At 34.8% G+C, this 19,905-nt stretch overlaps 1 protein-coding gene across 6 annotated transcripts in view; it reads right to left on the reverse strand.

The window, feature by feature from the left end:
• The window catches only part of LOC124983792 (probable ATP-dependent RNA helicase DDX60), a 102,507-nt gene that overhangs the window by 8,445 nt on the left and 74,157 nt on the right, over positions 1–19,905 (reverse strand). For 3 of the 6 annotated variants that reach the window (XM_047551365.1, XM_047551366.1, XM_047551364.1), the window contains 4 exons: positions 7,904–8,008; positions 7,490–7,631; positions 5,493–5,614; positions 201–348 (listed from right to left, as the gene is read on the reverse strand). In XM_047551365.1, coding sequence (XP_047407321.1) covers positions 201–348; positions 5,493–5,614; positions 7,490–7,631; positions 7,904–8,008 — 517 coding nt within the window. Of the gene's footprint in view, positions 1–200; positions 349–5,492; positions 5,615–7,489; positions 7,632–7,903; positions 8,009–19,905 lie in introns of those variants that run through there. The other 3 variants (XR_007108498.1, XM_047551367.1, XM_047551368.1) reach the window with 3 other exon arrangements.

Genomic DNA, 19,905 nt, shown 5'->3' on the forward strand with positions numbered 1-19,905 from the left:
TAAAATAAAATATATTAAAATACAACATATTTTAATTATATATATGTGTGTGTACCTTTTTCGTTTTCAAGTGCTGGGGATCAAACCCAGGACCTTGAAGATTCTAAGAAAGTGTTCTACCAATGAGCTACAACCATGATCCTGAGATAAAATATTCTCAGGCAAGATTTTTTACCCTTCAACTGTTCCATAATACTTACTAATCTTTGACAATGGGAGTTGATATTCCTGCTTCATATCTGCCAATTTGGACACGATTAGTAGAAAACAGGCAAAGTCCTTCGTAACTTGCATGTTATACTCATCTAAAGCAGCACCGAAATCTTTAGGAAGATCATCCAGGAACACCTAGAAGTCAAGCATATTTCAAAGCAATTCATATACTTTCCCTAAAAACTGAATTGTTGGAATAAGAAAGGCAAAGGACTGTGCAGCATAATATATTTATTCAACAATGCCATTGTTTCATTCCTTCATTAGTGGAATTGAGGTAAAATTCATTTTTTGTTTCTATTTGCATTTATAAAACCAAATTCTATACTCGTTGCTCTTAAAAATTTGCTTTGAACTACTTTTTAAGTAGAAGCATGCCTTCAAGAGACATTAGACTTGCAAACATTTCAAAGACTCTGGTGACACATTTGGAGAGCAACCAATAAGATAAAGCATATTTGCACGCTTGGGATAAACCTCACTTGGTTCTGAGAGTTTTTGAAACTGGATTCATCATGCAAATATTTTATGAATTATTTTTCTACCTATACTTACGAAAGATAAATGCTTTTTCTTTTCTGTAACATTACTTTTCAGTTTTTGGTATTACATTTTGCTCCTAGAAAGAGTAAATATTTCCTCTGTTTGTTTTTTTGTTTGTTTGTTTGGTTTGATTTGGTTTGGTACTGGGATGAACTCAAGAGCGCTTAACCACTGAACCACATCCCTACCACTTGTTTTACTTATTTTTTATTTTTTAATTTTATTTTGAGAAAAGTTCTCACTAAATTGCTTATGGCCTCGCTAAGTTACTGAAGTTGACCTTGAACTTGCAATCCTCCTGCCTCAGCCTGGGATTATAGGCGTACCACTCCATGTCTGGCCTTTTTTTTTTTTTTTTGCTTTTCTGTATCCCCTAGAAAACTGTTATAGACTGAATATTTGTATATCCCCTCCACCCCCACAAAATCCATATGTTGAAATCCTAACTCCCAATATAATGGTATTAGGAGGTGGGGCTTGAGGAAAGTGATTAAATTTTAAGGGCACCCCTCACCTTGTGAATACAATTAAAGCCCTAATAAAACAGACCCCTTCTAAGTACTCCTTTGCCCCTTCCACCTTGTGAGTTCAGAGCATCAAGAAAACCATCTTTGGACCAGAAAGTATGTCCCTGCAAGACACCTTGATTTAGGATTTCCCAGCCTCCATCATATATTAGTCCGCCAGTCATTGGTATGTTAGAGTAGTCCAAAGGCAGAGAGTTTGTGAAAGACTGGGATTGTGTGTGTGTGTGTGAATGATTAAAACCCAGTTTATCTGCTTCACAAGACTGAGGTTTTTCTCTTTTTTCCAGTCTTTTTGAGACATACTTAATAAATAAAAATTGTACATATTTTAGGTGTACAATCTCATGCTTTGATGTACATATACATTGGTGTTATTCTTTATGTGTGAAGTAAATCACCAGTTAAGTCATCTGAGCCTCTGGTATTTTTTAATGGGACAGTATGGTTTTTTAAATGGTAGATTAAATTCTCTAATAGATATCAAACATTTACAATTTTATTGTATCCTGCTTAGTTGGTCTTAGAAATACAAATTTTCTAGGAATTTGCCCATTTTATCCAAATAGATTTGTTAGCATAAAGTAATTCATACTATCCTCTTTTGCTCTTTTTGATGTCTGAAGTAATGTTCCATTTTCTTTCCTGAAATTTGCACTTCTCCCTTTATTCTGAGACTTGCTAGATATTAATCAATTTTATTATTCTTTATAAAGACCTGACTTAGGTTTTGTTGATTTCCCTTATGTACAGTTGTTTTCAATTTACTTTATTTCTGCTCTCATTTTATTATTTCTTTCCTTCCATGTACACTAGGTTGTTATTTTAATCAGGTTTTTTTTGTTTTTTTTTTTGTTTTGTTTTTTTTTTTTTTGCAGCTGTGACCAAAAGATATGACAAGAGGAATTTTAGCAGAGGAAGTTTATTTGTGCACATGGTTTCAGAGGTCTCAGTACCTAGATGGCTGACTCCATTGTTCTGGGCATGAGGTGAGGTAAAACATCATGGCAGAAGGGTGTGGTGGAAGAAAGCAGCTCAGGAGACAGAAATCTGGAAGCAGAAAGAGCTCCACTCACCAGGGACATAATATAAATCTGAAAAACAGTCCCCCAGTGACTTGTTGCCTCCAGCCACACCCTACCTGACTACAGTTACCTCCCATTTAATCCATTAGTGGATTAAAACACTGATTAGGTCAAAGGACCTCATAACACAATCATTTCATCTCTCAACTTTCTGCATTATTTCCCACATGAACTTTTGGGGGACAACTCGTGTCTAAACTGTAAGTTTTTTTTTCATAGCTTCTTAGGCTGTTTTCTCAGCCTGTCTTCTTTTCTAATATGTGATTTTAATACTATAAATTTTCCTCAAAGCATTGCATGAATTATATCTTATTAGAATTTATGTTTCATTTATTCACCATTATTAATTTAAAATATTTTTATGATTTCCACTTCTTTTTTGTTCTATGTGTATTTAGAAATTGATTTGTTTAATTTTCAGGCAATTAAAGTACTTCCGGTTAGTGTTTAACTGCCACATCTTTTTTCATTATTCTACTTACAACTTTTCTTGAGATTTCATACCAAAATTGTGATCTAGTTGTGCTGTCTGTCAACACATATTTGAGTATTATATAAAGCACATGGCTTTATTTTAAAATAAAAATACAACCTGAAAATCCTAGTATTTTTACTTGGTATATTTAGTACATTTACATTTAATTTAATTAGTTCTATAATTAAGTTTTCTACTTTATTATTTTTTCTGCATTTGTACCATCTGTTATGTTACCTTTTTTCTTTTTCTACTCTCTCTTTTAATTCAGTGTTCCTTCTACCACCCTCTCTGTGTTCCTCATTCTCTTCTGCATTTTTATGTTTACAAATTTTGGATATTTTCCTTCTGTCTAAAATATGTGATATTTCTTTTATTGCAAGCCTAACAGCAGCAAAGTTCAGATTTCATGCCTGAACACACTGTAATCTCAGATAAATTTTGAAGAATATTTTCAGATTTCAGATTAGGAATTGTTTTATTCAGCCCATTAAAAATATTATTCCATTGCTTTTAGCTTTTATTGTCTTTATTTAAAAGTCAGGTGTCATTCTAGCTATCACTTCTTTGAAGGAAGCATGACACTCTATGGTTTTCAGCAGTTCTTGAAACTGTGGGTTTCTAAGTTTTTGAAACTGTGAGTTTTCTGTCTTTCATCAACTTGTTAAATTCCCAGTCATTAGTCTTTTGAATATGCAACTGTCATGTTTATTCCTCCTCTTCTTTTGGGATTCCAATTACATATACATTAAAACTTTGAGTGTGATCCACATATCTTTTATGGCAACTGATTTTATTTTAACTTCTTCTCTCTGGGTTACACTTTGAATATTTTCTATGAGCTATATTAACTTCCTGGTCCTGACTTATGCTGCATATATTCTGGGAGTCAAGTATTGTATTTTCAGTTTTGTAATGTTCACTTAATCACTTTTAAATATATTAATTATCTGGTGAAAAAATCTATCATTTTTACTAATTTTTGTCTATGTTTCTCCCTATTGATTTGAACATATTAGTTATACTAACTTGAAATCTGTGAACCTTCTACTATTGCCTGCTTTTATTCCTGCTTATTGGGAATATATTATTGCTTACTCACTTTTTAAGGATTTTTGTTTTGCTTTCAAATCAGAAATAACTTATAAAACTGTTTTATAGACTTCAGATATTATCTTTCACCAGAGTAAGTTTCCCCATATTTTTGTTTGGCCAAGAGAGAAAGGGGCAATGACCTCCATTCAAGTTGACTTAAGTGAATTGTCATTGTTTGGCAATTTTACTAATACTCAGTATATATCTTCTTTGTCTCCATTCCTAGGTCATGTTCTCTTGGGATTTTCAGCATAAAGCTGGTATGTCAGAGTGATGAAAATTCATTACATGATTATAGTCTATAAAATTTCTAATCTGTAACTTGATTTCTACATAAGCACAAAAAATTTATTGGGCTTTTAAAATCTCACTGGAGAGGCCCTCTGCGTATGCTAACTTCAATCTTCATCCCATGTCCAGAGTCAACAAGTTCTCTGAGACAAAAACTATGTTGGAGGTTTCTATCACATCTGGGAAAAGTTCTTGCAATTTCAACATACATAGTCATCACAGATTTCACAGCTCTCTGTTGCAGTAAGAATTCCAACTGTCTATCCAGGATATCTTACCTGGCAGTAGAACAATTTCCAATCATCAGTGCGTGCACACACACACACACAGACACATAGAGAAAAAGGTTTCTCCTCAGAATCTTCTTTTCTTGTATTTATTTTTATGATGGCCTTCTTTTTAAGACTAGAGATGCTAACTTAGTTCTAAGTAAATACAAATTTAAACAGAACAATTAAATAGTATTTCAAGAATGTACATGTGGCGAAAAAAAGTGATGGTGATTCAATGACTATTGTTGTGTTCACTGATCTAGAGGTTATTTTGTGAGGGCACAGATTTATAATTCAACAATGCAGGATTAGAAGCTGTAGACTAACTCTTCTCTTTTTGTTCCATAGCACTAAGGTTATCTGGTATGAACCCAGCATATCCTACTTTTTCAGATTCTAATGAACTACATCTGTAACAGTATTTGAAAAGATAAGGAATCAAGAAAATGTTGTGAATAAAATTGAAAAATATTCTGATCTCAGATTCTAATGAACTACATCTGTAACAGTATTTGAAAAGATAAGGAATCAAGAAAATGTAGTGAATAAAATTGGAAAATATTCTGATCTCTGTGAGTAAAGTGATGATTTCCTAGATGACTAAAGTATTCTCAGTGAATTTGCTGTAGTTCACAACATATAGTACCTCAAGGTAAAAAGATCCTAAGGGAACTGTAGATTCACCAATGGGAATGGTTGTTTACTTAAATATATAATTACCCACATCTGTTTTTGTAGTGTCTTAATGCTGTGATTTGATACAAGCAAATGAAAAACATGATTTTGATCTTAATTTTTACTCAAGGTATTTAACTTTTAATAGATTTATAGAGGGGAACTTTTGAATTACAGATTAAACATTATACAAATTATTAAAATAACAAATTATTCTACAAAACAAATTATCTTAATAAAATCCTTCTGCTGTATCATTCTGAGAGCATCTACTTAATAACCTTAATTAATAAATGTTATCAGAATCATATACTTTTACCTTTGATTGATAAAACTCCAAGTTCGCATCTTGGAACTTTGCTGGAAGATATGTTCTTCCAAAGAGATTTGCCAATACTAATACTAGTTTTTCCATAACATCTTGAGAAAAATGTTTTGAGCCTATGAAAAATAATGTCTCATTATAAATGTGAAAAAGGACCTATTTCTAATGTTTAAAGTTATATTTTATTTCATACAAATTAAACGTTTGAGACAAATGTAGTACTACAGAATCACTGTACCTGCTAACAGTTTTCATGTGTGCTTTGCTTCCACCTGAGTTCAGATTCTAGTCATCCCAACCATGAATTGCCTTATCTCCTTACCTAGATTTTCCTAACTTTAGTCTATTCTAGTAGATGATCAGAATTCTATTCATGTCTCTCATCTACTCAAATATCTGATGGCACCTCAATGACTTGATAAACAAAATCCAACTTCCTTAACTTATCATCTAAGAATTTCAAAAATTTAACCCCTATATAGCCTCCTGGCCTTATCTGCTTGCCTGACCTAAGTTATTGTCAACTTGAGTTGCTGTAAGTTCATGGCACAGGAACACTATACTATAATGGTTAAAAAACTGAAATTTCCTGGGTGTGGTCATTCATCCTATAATCCCAGAAATTTGGGAGGCTGAGGCAGGATGATTGCAAATTGGAGGCCTGCCACAATAACTTAATGAAACTCTCAGCAACTTAGTGAGAGCCTGTCTCAACAATAAAAAATACAAAGGATTAGGAATATAGTTCAGTGATAAAGCACCCCTGAGTTCCATCCGTAGTATTAAAAATAAAAAACTGTGACACTTAATAACATTGGTTCTAGAGTTGGATTGCTTATATTTCAATCTTGGTTTTGACTTATTAAAACTGTAGGACAGGACCATGCCAGTTTATTTAACTTCTCTGTCTTCTCTGTGCCTTCACTTCCTTGTTTACAAAATAATGCTATTGATATTGTCTGCCTCATAAAGTTATCAAATTTTCTCTAATCTTGTTTGCAACCATATACAAGTATCTTCACATCAGTAAATAGAATTGTACTTCCTATAGCCTGAAATTATTTTCCCCCTTTCACACATTTTTGGAGACTAGAATTCCCTGAATAACCTCATGTCATATAACAATGCATATTTACAACACAACAACTAGATCTATTGTGCAAAGTAGAGTGTTCTTATCAATCAATATAGAAGGTAAGATAATGTAAAAGGCATTGAGTTTACCAGACATTAGGAAATGTAACAATCAAGCACAAATATTATGAAAGGGCAATATTTATTTTAGGGATACTATGTAAGAACTTTTATTGTTTAAATGTGTAATCAAAGTCTTTTAATAAAAATTGTGTTAAATGGGCATTATTTTAAAAAATTACATGATACGGACAAAAATTCAATATTTTCAGGAGTAAAACAAGATTCTAGATTGCACAATTAATATAATATCAGTTATTTAAATATACCATACAAATATATTAAAAAATGATTATAAGGAAATATTTACAAATACTAATAATGATTATCAATGGATAATAGAATTCTGGATAATTATCTATTTCTAACACACTACTTTCCTATACCCTTTTTTATGATCAGAATATATTATATTTAATTAGAAGAAAAATATCCTAAATATTGTATGTTATTCAATATGTTCTGAATCATATAGGCAAGGAGCCTGTGGAGGAAATACATTCAAGAAGCAAACATTTTACAGTAGGTGTCACAAAATATGGCTGTTTCCCATATAGTCAATATTAGTGGGTATTTTATTGGTATCTAAATTTGGGTATCTGTAAATTACCTACATACTAACTGTATTTTCTTTGTAGAGAAAAAACATTTCTGAAGTACTAACTTTCTACTAATCTATTGCTATTTTGGGGGAATACACATACACACACACACACACACACACACACATATATATATATATATATATATATATATATTATATATATAATATATATATATTAAAACCCCAGGCTTACCTTTGTGAGTTGGCTGACAAAGATTATGGAAAAGACCTCTCACAAGAAAATTGACAAAAACAAGATTAGAAGGTTCATGATAATGTAAATGTGATACCAGTCCAGCAAACCCCATAGGATTGCCCTCTTGATCTATATACCCCTAAAGAACGAAAAAATAGATAAAATTATTAGTTTGACTCTTCTCACCACATAATTAATAAGTGACTTATTAACTGCCAGTTTAAAATAGTTACTTAATGACAATATAAGAAAGATTGATAACCATTACCTGATCCAACTTTGAAAATTATATCAATTATAAGTGATATTATTAATCATTGGATATAACCTTATTAGGATTACAATGAGCTTGACATGGTAAAACATCTAGTTGTTACAAACCCATCTTAAAAATAAAAAGTGTGATCATACCTCTTTTACCAGCAACTGCAAAGAAAACAAGAAGTAGAGTTTTAACATCTCCGTGGCTTTGGGTCGTTTGAATGACAGCAATGAGTGCTTTAGCACTGACAGCACCTATTAAAAAGAGCACTCTTCTTTATTCACTGATAAGCACATGAAATACATTTGTAAGTGGATAATACAGAGTAGCTATCGATTTTCCATATCTCTTATACACACAAATATCATCAATATTCAAGATTCAACTAGATTTCATACATGTATCATGTTCCTACATAGCACATCCTTCCTATGACAAAACAGAGCACACAGAACAGAACAGTAAGAAATAAAATGCATTTCCAAGCAATCTGATAGCAAAAGTCATTCTAGTGTAAAAGCTTATAGGTCTTGATCTGAAAGAGAGAAAAAAAGATTTATTATTTGGTATCCTGCAGTATTTTTTAAAACAAATTGAATTAGGTTGATGAAAACCAAAGAAGTAAAAATACTGATTGGTTTCCAGAGTCAAACACACTGAAGTTCATGTAGCTTTTGACTTCCCTCTAAAACGTCTATGTAGTCTCAATAAAAGGAAAACTTTCTAACATCAACAAAATTTAAACCTCACTGCCTTTAGGATGGATAGTATATAGATCCTATGAAGAATTTCTAGTTTCTATAAAAAGAATGGGCTAAGTGGAAGGAAAGGAGGGTGGGAGGGAGAGTGGGAAAGAGAGAGGAGGAAAGGGGAGAAAGGGATAAACTCTTCTGTGGGGTGATACATTTTAAGACCACCAAAAATGGCCTTTTCTACAACCTTTATTTTTATTCTTTATTTATTTATATATCTTTGCCCACGTGCCATATCTTGTCAGAGACTGCAACTGTCAGAAAAAAGCAGAGTAGTAAGGAGGTGAGAAACTGACAGTGATTCACTGTGACCTTACAAAGGGAGACCCCACAATGAGCCTCACGAAGATGACAAGAATCCTGAAACACTGCAAAGTGTAGGTTACAGTGATTACCAATATCCTTGTCATTCATTTATCAAGAACATAGGCAGGAGAATTCGGCATTTCAGTTCAGAAAAGCGGCATAAGAGGAAGACCTGCTGAGACTAATATTTAGCTCAGCTGTTCTTACTCAAGCCTCAGCATTGAAAAGGTACTTTAACAGTATTTAGGTAGGACAGAGTTCATCTGAAGACATCTCAGACATCTTACTACTTGGAAAATTACCAGATTTGGATAGATGTATCTTTATTAATAAGTGATAAAATATGAAAATCCAGGACAGAGTAATTCCTCATAAAAAATTGATTATCTTCCTAAAGTGTTTAAGTCATGTTACAAATAATATTGGTTAAATGTCTATGCCATAAAATCAGGCAAGGAGATCCAAGATGGTGGACTAGAGGGAGGCTGCATTCCTTGTCACTCCCTAACTCCGGTTTCAAGTTGAGGATATCTGTTTTTTGGTAAGGCAGTTTTTGCTGCTTATCGATCCCCTGTTGTTTACCCCATTTGTCTGCTGTAATCACCTGCAATCTTCCAGCATATCGACGCCTTTTTTGAGTGCAGATTGCTCACCGTCAGGCACCTATCATCCACCATTTGCCTGCCTCTTACCTGTCCATCGCCCAACACATGAGGTTCACCTACCGATCTTGTCCTACAACAGTCAGCAAGCTGATCGCCGACCGCCAGTGGAGCACCAGCTGCTTGCTGTTGCCTGGAAGTTCACTGTTACAGTACCTGCAGGTTTGATTACACGTGGCTGCTGCCATTTTGAGGAAACAGCCAGGCTCCATAGGACCCCCAGCCGGACTGACTGAGCCCCATCTCCAGGATCCCTCAGCCTGACTGACCACTCCCTGCCTCTGGGGCCCTCACATCGACTGATTGCTCTCTGCCGCCAGGACCCCCAGACCAACTGACTGCGCCATATCACCGGGACCCAAGACCCACTGACTGCACCTGGCCTCCAGGATCCCACAACAACACCAAACACACCCAACCTCCAGGACCCCAGCCTGACCAACCGCATCCCACCTCCAGGACCTCCTGCTGACCATGGCCACACACTGAGCTGCAGCTCCCCATTTGCCAACACATTTTGAGCCAGAGCGGCCATCTTGGATAATCCTGGAAGCCTTAGCTCCTATCTTTAGGTGGGGCAAAACCCATCCTGAGACACCTGCTGGAGGCTTGAAGCTCATTGTCAGGTACCTCTCATGCATCAAGCTACTAAACTCTGGGAGGTTTCATTACTATATGACTGTTATACTGTAGATTTTCTTTTTTCTCTTTATTGAAAAAAAATTAAGTTTTTATTTCTTTACTTTTCTTGCTTTCTTTTCCTTTTGTTTACCTGTTCCCTCAGAGTCTCTTTCTCTCTTTTTTGCATGCTAACATCCAATTTCTTTTGATTACACTCTCACCCTTTCTATTATCTAGAATTTCTGTATATTCTTTTCTTATCCCATTAACAGCCACACTCTACATCCCTCTGCATCCTCTTTGTCCTCCATTTGAAACTGCAGACCTTATTGCAAATCTGTTTGTTTTACTGAAGATAATATCTGAACTCATTCTGCTTATTATAACAATTTTGTTATTGTCCTCATAGGGGCTATTTGGTCTAGGATTGCATAGTGTCTGAATTGGGAACTGCTAATATTGACCTCCTCTTAAAGAAAGGGTTTTGGAAACCTATAGGGCCACTATAAGCCTATAGGGGGAAATCTGCGATACCCCAGATCTGCAGTGCTAGAGGGGAAGATACACGAACAACATGGAAAAACAAGGGAAGAAAATGATCCAAACAAATCTAGATTCTATATTAATAGAATCCAATGACAGTATGTTAGAAGAAATGTCAGAAAAGGACTTCACATTATACATGATTAAGATGATTCATGAAGCAAAGGATGAGATAAGAGAGCAAATGCAGGCAATGACTGATAATACCAATAAGCTGAAAGAGCAAGTGCAGGAAGCAAAAGATCTTTTCAACAAAGAGATAGAGATTCTCAAATAAAACCAAATGGAAATCCTTGAAATGAAGGAAACAATAAACCAAATAAAAAACTCAATGGAAAGCATCACCAAAAGACTAGACCACTTGGAAGACAGAACCTCAGACAATGAAGACAAAATATTTAATCTTGAAAATAAAGTTGCCCAAACAGAGAAGAAGCTAAGAAATCATGAACAGAATTTCCAAGAACTATGAGACATCATAAAAAGACCAAATTTAAGAATTACTGGGATTGAGGAAGGCACAGAGATACAAACCAAAAGAATGAAAAACCTATTCAATGAAATAATATCAGAAAATTTCCCAAACCTGAAGAATGAAATGGAAAATCAAATACAAGATGCTTACAGAATACCAAATGCACAAAATCACAACAGGTCCACACCAAGACACATTATAATGAAAATGCCTAACATTCAAAATAAAGATAGGATTTTGAAGGCCGCAAGAGAAAAGCATCAGATTACATATAGGGGGAGACCAATATGGATAGCAGCCGACTTCTCAACCCACACTCTAAAAGCTAGAAGGGCCTGGAACAACATATTTCAAGCTCTGAAAGAACATGGTTGCCAACCAAGAATCCTATACCCAGCAAAACTTACCTTCAGATTTGAAGATGAAATAAAATCCTTCCATGATAACAAAAGTTAAAAGAATTTACAAATAGAAAGCCTGTGCTGCAGAATATTCTCAACAAAATATTCCATGAAGAGGAAATGAAAAACAACAATGTAGGTCAGAAAAGGGAGGAACTACCTTAAAAGAAAAGCCATTCAAAGGAGAAACCCAGTCAAGTTAAAAACTAAAAATAAGCCCAAATGACTTGGAATAAAAATCGTATCTCAATAATAAACCTGAACATTAATGACCTAAACTCATCAATCAAAAGACATCAACTGGCAGATTGGAATAAAAAGAAAGACCCAACAATATGCTGCCTTCAAGAGACTCATCTCATAGAAAAAGACATCCACAGACTAAAGGTGAAAGGATGGGAAAAAAACTACCAAGCACATGGACTCAGTAAAAAAGCGGGGGTTTCCATCCTTATATCAGAAAAAGTGGACTTCAAGCCAAAGTTAGTCAGAAGGGATAAAGAAGGACATTTCATACTGCTTAAGGGAACCATAAATCAGGAAGACATAATGATAGTAAATATTTATGCCCCAAACAATGGTGCATCCCTATACATCAAACAAATCCTTCTCAATTTCAAGAATCACGTAGACCACAACACAATAATTCTGGGTGACCTTAATGCACTGCTGCCACCACTAGATAGATCTTCCAAACAAAAACCAACCAAAGAAACCATAGAACTCAATAACACAATCAATAACCTAGACTTAATAGACATATATAGAATACTCCATCCATCAACGAGTGGATTTACTTTCTTCTCAGCAGCACATGGAACCTTCTCGAAAATAGACCATATGTTATGCCACAAAGCAGCCCTTAGGAAATGCAAAAATAGAGCTACTGCCTTGTGTTCTATCAGATCATAATGGATTGAGAGTAGAAATCAATGATCAAAAAAAAAAAAACAGAAATTACTCCAACACCTGGAGACTAAATAATATACTATTGAATGAAACATGGATAACAAAAAACATCAGGGAGGAGATAAAAAAATTCTTAGAGGTCAATGAGAATGATGATACAACATATCAAAATCTCTGGGAGACTATGACAGTGGTACTAAGAGGAAAATTCATTGCATAGAGCACATTCCAGAAACGAATGAAAACTCAACAACTAAATGACCTAACATTACAGCTCAAAGCCCTAGAAAAAGAAGAACGCAATAACAGCAAAAGTAGTAGAAGACAGGAAATAATTAAAATCAGAGCTGAAATCAATGAAATTGAAACAAAAGAAACAATTCAAAAAATTGACGAAACAAAAAGTTGGTTCTTTGAGAAAGTAAACAAAATAGACAAACCCTTAGCCACACTAACAAAGAGGAGAGAGAAAACTCAAATTACTAAAATTCGTGATGAAAAAGGAAATATCATGTCAGATACCACTGAGATACAGAACATAATGAGAAGCTACTTTGAAAATCTGTACTCCAACAAAATAGAAACTACCAAAGACATTGACAAATTTCTAGAGACATATGCTCCTCCCAAACTGAACCAGGAGGACATACACAATTTAAACAGATCAATATCAAGCAATGAAATAGAAGAAGCCATTAAAAATCTACCATCCAAGAAAATCCCAGGACCAGACAGATTCTCAGCCGAGTTCCACAAGACCTTCATATAATTCATTCCAATACTTCTCAAAGTATTCCAGGAAATAGAAAAGGAGAGTACCCTACTGAATTCATTCTATGAAGCTAATATCACCCTCATACCCAAACCAGGAAAAGACACATCAAGGAAAGAAAATTTTAGACCAATATCCTTGATGAATATAGATGCAAAGATCCTTAACAAAATATTGGCAAACCATATCCAAAAGCATATTAAGAAAATAGTGCACCACGATCAAGTGGGGTTCATCCCTGTAATGCAAGGATGATTTAACATCCATAAGTCAATAAACGTAATCCATCATGTCAATAGACTTAAGGATAAGAATCATATGATTATTTCAATTGACTCAGAAAAAGCGTTCGACAAAATGCAACACCCCTTCATGCTCAAAACACTAGAAAAAATAGGGATAGCATGAACATAGCTAAACATTGTAAAGGCTATTTATGCTAAACCCATGGCCAACATCATTCTTAATGGAGAAAAACTGAAACCATTCCCTTAAAAACGGGAACAAGATAGGGATGTCCTCTTTCACCACTTCTATTCAACATTGTCCTCGAAACTCTAGCCAGAGCAATTGGGCAGACTAAAGTAATTAAAGGGATATGAATAGGAAAAGAGGAACTTAAGCTGTCACTATTTGCTGATGACATGATTCTATATTTAGAGGATCCAAAAACCTCCTCCAGAAAACCTCTAGACCTCATCAATGAATTCAGCAAAATAGCAGGCTATAAAATCAACATGCATAAATCTAAAGTATTTTTATACGCAAGCGATGAAATAGCTGAAAGGGAAATAAGGAAAACAACTCCATTTGCAATAGCCTCAAAAAACATAAAATACTTGGACATCAATCTAACCAAAGAGGTAAAAGATCTGTACAATGAAAACTACAAAACACTGAAGAAAGAAATTGAGGAAGACCTTAGAAGATGGAAAGATCTCTCATGTTCTTGGATAGGCAGAACTAATATTGTCAAAATGGCCATACTACCTAAAGTGCTATACAGATTCAATGCAATTCCAATTAAAATCCCAATGATGTACCTTACAGAAATAGAGCAAGCAATCATGAAATACATCTGGAAGAATAAGAAACCCAGAATAGCTAAAGCAATCCTTAGCAGGAAGAATGAAACAGGGGGTATCGCAGTACCACAACTTCAACTATACTACAAAGCAATAGTAACAAAAATGGCATGGTATTGGCACCAAAGGAGACAGATAGATCAATGGTACAGAATAGAGGACATGGACACAAACCCAAATAAATACAATTTTCTCATACTAGAAAAAGGGGCCACAAATATGCAATGGAGAAAAGATAGTCTCTTCAACAAATGGTGCTGGGAAAACTGGAAATCCATATGCAACAGAATGAAACTAAACCCCTATCTCTCACCCTGCACAAAACTCAACTCACAATGGATCAAGGACCTTGAAATCAGACCAGAGACCCTGCAACTTATAGAAGAAAAAGTAGGTCCAAATCTTCAACTTTTTGGCTTAGGATCAGACTTCCTTAACAGGACTCCCATAGCACAAGAAATAAAAGCAAGATTCAATAACTGGGACAGATTCAAACTAAATAAATTTCTCTCAGCAAAGGAAACTTTCAGCAATGCGAAGAGAGAGCCTACAGAGTGGGAGAATATCTTTGCCACTCATACTTTAGATAGAGCACTAATTTCCAGAATATATAAAGAACTCAAAAAACTCTACACTAAGAATACAAATAACCCAATCAACAAATGGGCTAAGGATATGAACAGACACTTCACAGAAGAAGATCTACAAGCAATCAACAAACATATGAAAAAATGTTCACCATCCTTAGTAATAAGAGTAATGCAAATCAAAACTACACTAAGATTCCATCTCACCCCAATTAGAATGGCAATTATCAAGAATACAAGCAACAATAGGTGTTGGAGAGGATGTGGGGAAAAAGGTACACTCATACATTGCTGGTGAGAATGCAAATTAGTGCAGCCACTCTGGAAAGCAGTGTGGAGATTCCTTAGAAAACTTGGAATGGACCCACCATTTGACCCAGCTATCCCACTCCTCAGCCTATACCCAAAGGAATTAAAATCAGCATATTTCATAGATACAGCCACATCACTGTTCATAGCTGCTCAATTCACAATAGCCAGTCTGTGGAACCAACCTAGATGTTCTTCATTTGATGAATGGATAAAGAAACTGTGGTGTATATATATATATATATATTGGAATATTACTCAGCTATAAAGAATAATAGAATTATGGCATTTGCAGGTAAATGAATGAAATTGGAGAACATCATGCTAAGTGAGAGAAGCCAATCTCAAAAATCCAAAGGATGAATGATCTCACTGATAAGCGGAGGATGACACATAATGAGGGGTGGAAGGGGTGCAAGAATGGAGGAAGGAGGGATTGTATAGTGGAAAAAGAGGGGTGGGAGGGGTGGGGTGAAGGAAAAAGTAACAGAATGATTCAAACACCATTACTCTATATAAGTGTATGATTACGCAAATGGTATGCTGTTACTCCATGTACAAAGAAAAGCAACATGTATCCAATTTGTTTACAATAAAAATAAATTATAAAAAGAAAAAGAAAAAAAATCAGGCAAACAAGTACCATTTGGCCTTAGGATGCTTCTTGTATTAGGAAATAAAGAGAAAATAAAAACATAACAGAAATAGATATAAATAAGTAGACATACGTGGATAGGTAGATATTTTATGTGATGTAAGTACTATGTATATCTAACCAATGTAAGTATGTATTCCTGACTATGAATTGCAAATGCAGTCATCAGGGTTAACATTCATCACGTAAGAGGGGTGATAAGGTAGGCATCAGTGACAGTATGTTAGAGCAAAGAACGTAATGAGGTAAGGTAGTAGGCCAAGCATGTATCTGAGAAGAAATAGCAGAAACCATTGTTCTCAGACTATTATGTGCCTTATTTTTGATGAAGCAGGTAGTGGGCAAATGGAACACCAAGAGGTGAGTCCAAGAAGTAACTAGAGATCAGATTCTAGAGAACCTCATTGACTATGATAAGAACATTGGTTTTTACTCTAATTTTTAAAGTAAGCTATGAGAGTTTGTAGGGCTCATCTATGGAATTTGTTTTAAATATGCAAAAAAATTGTTTTAGAAAATTAATTGGTCTACTTAATGAATATCAAATAATACAGCCTCTATGAGATAAAGCACAAGAGCATATGGTATGTAGACAAGATAAATTGACAGTTTTAAAAATTAATGCATTATTGTGACATGAAAGAGTGATATATGACATAGTGAAGAATTTTAAGAAAGCCAAGTCTATCAGAGGAATCAAAATCCACCTTTGAATTACTAAAGAACAGAATTGACACTTTGAGGACTGCAACAGTGATGTGGAAGATAAGTTTTATGTTCTCTCATAATGACAGTAATGTTAGAGCAAAGAATTTCATGAGGTAACAGAGTGAGATCAAGCAATGGAGAGTAGGAAATAAAGGGTTTTACTTTTTAAAAACTGCAAGTTTTCATGAATAAGAAACTGAATTAAAAAGAAGAAAATAACAAGGATATATTTAAGAAATGTTTCTTTTTAAGGGGGGGTTTTCAGATGTCAGAATAAAGAAGGTCACTTTCCTGGTTGCTCTGTGGTGTTAAATCAAGAAAGCAGACAGGCAGTTTCTCAGCAAGGTGGATAAACACATAAAAAAAAGTGGAGGCAAGGAGCTTTACTGGAATTTAATTCTGGACATTCAAAGAAGATTGGGCATTTAGGATTCGATATAATAAAATATGGAAGAAATGCCCAGGGTAACAGCAAGGGTGTACCCTCTGTGAGCTAAGTGGAGGAATAAGGGAATTAAAGTAATTCCCATTTTAGGAGGCCTCAGGCATGTCTGTGTATGGAGAGTTTAGAAACTAAACTGAAAGGTCTGCTTCACAATATCCTTGTGCAGGAAAGAAGTTGAATCTCTCCCAGCTGTGTGCAGAGGACAGAGGAAGGAACCATTTTGCAGCTGTGGTGCAGGGGCCAGCAACTGGGGGAGTGATTCCTGCAAACCTGAGTTTGGCCCAAAATACAGGCCTGGAAAACCCACACTGCATGACATAGGTATGTCTAAGTGACAAGGAAAAAATCAAACATGGAGAGAGGTTTACACAGGGGACTACTGGTTGTGGAAACACACCTAGCTTTCCCCCTCCCCTCCAGCCCAGTTGCTCACAGGACCAATGGGAAGAGACACAACTGGCCTGGAATTGTAAAGGGTAGAGACAGAAGAGAATGAGTTTGAAAACTGAACTCAAGAGCCCAGGAAATGTGGGGTCCACAGTGACATAGTGGACTAAGGATTGGCTCCTCCACCACACAAAAGGAACCCAAGAAAGATCCCTAGGGTGCAGTCTTCCAGCATGGACCAGCAATTGCTGGATCCTGAAGGTGCACTGATTTAAGACCTCCAGACCAATAGGCATTCAGGGAAGAACCTGGTGCATACCTAAACCTAACCACCCCCTCCAGGAGTTCCACCTACAAGATTACCTTTCTCACTCCAGCAACTCCATCCTGAGGATAGAGAAAGCATCACACTTTAGAGGATCCCAACTAACACTGCTAAGAAGGGAAGCTGAGAATCTGATGAACTCCAACAGAAACAATTGTTTAACTTTTCACTGAAACTTCTTTTCTTTCTCTGTTTAATTGTGACCTCAATGGTTCATGGACATTTATACATATTCATATTTTTTTTCTCATTTCTAGTATGTATGAAGTCAGTTATTTTTCATGGATCAGTATTTTAATGTCAGAATGTTCAATTAGTATATTTCAGTTTATATTGTATTCTTTTATTTTTATTTTTATTTAATTTCTTAAATTTTTATTTTATATATATTTTTCTCTCACTTATCTGATTGCCTTGAATCTCCTTCTCTCTTTTCTTCTGCTCACACCCAAACTCTATAATTCTCTTTGACTTTTCCTTTAATTTTTTACTTCTCTCTTCTCTCCTCCACCCTCATAATCATCATATCCTATATCACATCTGTTCTCTCCCTGTCCATCATTTGAAATTGTAAACACTTTTGCCAACATACTGTTTTTATTGTAGACAATAATTGATCATATCATTTAATTATTGTGACAATTAACATTGTAGATGTCATAGCAGGAATTATTTGATTTAATGCTATATATTGTTTGCATTGGTTGTTGTTATTCTTGGTCTCCCCCAAACGGTGAGTAAACGCCATTAAGGAATACTGTAGGTCCACAGGGTGGAAACTCTACTGCCTCAGATCCATACTGTTAGATGGGTAGACACATAAACAACTTGAAAAAGCAAGGAAGCAAAATGCCCCAAAGGAACTAAGATACTTCATAACAGAATTCATTGACACTACAGTGGAAGAAATGTCAGAGAAGAAGTTTAAAATTTACATAATTAATTGATCTGCAAGGTAAAGGATGATGTAAAGAGTAAAATTAGAGAGAAAATACAGGAAGTGAAAGATCACGTCAATAAAGAGATAGAGATTCTGAAAAAAAAAAATGAAACAATTTCTTGAAATAAAGAAATCAATAAACCAAATTAAAAATTCAAAGGAAAGCATCACCAACAGACTAGATCACTTGGAAGATAGAGTTTCAGGCAATGGAGACACAATATATAATCCTGAAAATAAAGTTGATCATGGAGAAAAGACATTAAGAGACCATGAACAGAACTTGCAAGAACTATGGAATAACCTGAAAAGACCAAATTTAGGATTTATCCGGATAGATGAAGACTCAGACATACAAACCAAAGGAATACACAATCTTTTCAATGAAATATCAGCAAACTTCCCAAATAAAAAGAAAGAAATAGAAAATCAAATACAAGAGGCTTACAGGACCCCAACTATACAAAATTACAATAGACCTACACTATTAGTACATTATTCTGAAAATGTCTAACATACAGAATAAGGGTAGAATTGTAAAGGCTGCCAGAGAGAAATGACAGGTCCCATTAGGAGGGAAACCAATTCTATCCCAATTGATTTTTCAACCAAGACCCTTAAAGCTAAGAATATATACCAAACTATGAACAAAATGGATGCCAATCAAGAATATAAACCCAGCTATACCCAGAAAAATTAAACATCAGAATAGATGATGAAATAAAAACCTTCCATGAGAAACAAAAGTTAAAAGAATTCATAACTAGAAAGCCTACACTTTAAAACATACTCAATAGGGCTGGGAAGATAGCTCAGTAGGTAGAGTGCTTGCCTTGCAAGCACAAAGCTCTGGGTTCAATCCCCAGCAATGCAAAAAAATAAAATAAAATAAAACATACTCAATAAAATATTTCATGAAGAAGAAATGAAAATAAAAGTGAAAAGCAATGAAAAGAGGAACTTATACTAGAAGAATACTCAATCAAAGAAGAACTTAGTTCAAATTTAAAACCAGAAATAAAGCAAAAAGATAGGGAATGAAAATAATTTCTCAGTAATAATGTTGAATGTAAGTGGTCTAAACTCATCAATCAAAAGACATAGACTGGCATATATGAATAAAAAATAAAACCCAACAATATACTGTCTCCAAGAGATTACCTCATCAGAAAGACATCCACAGACTGAAGATAAAAGAATGGAAAACAAAAAATCATATCATTCACAAACAGGGGTTTCTATACTCGTATCAGATAAAGTGGACTTCAA

The sequence above is a fragment of the Sciurus carolinensis genome, chromosome 4 (genome assembly GCF_902686445.1).
Source record: "Sciurus carolinensis chromosome 4, mSciCar1.2, whole genome shotgun sequence".
Taxonomy (NCBI): Eukaryota; Metazoa; Chordata; class Mammalia; order Rodentia; family Sciuridae; genus Sciurus; species Sciurus carolinensis.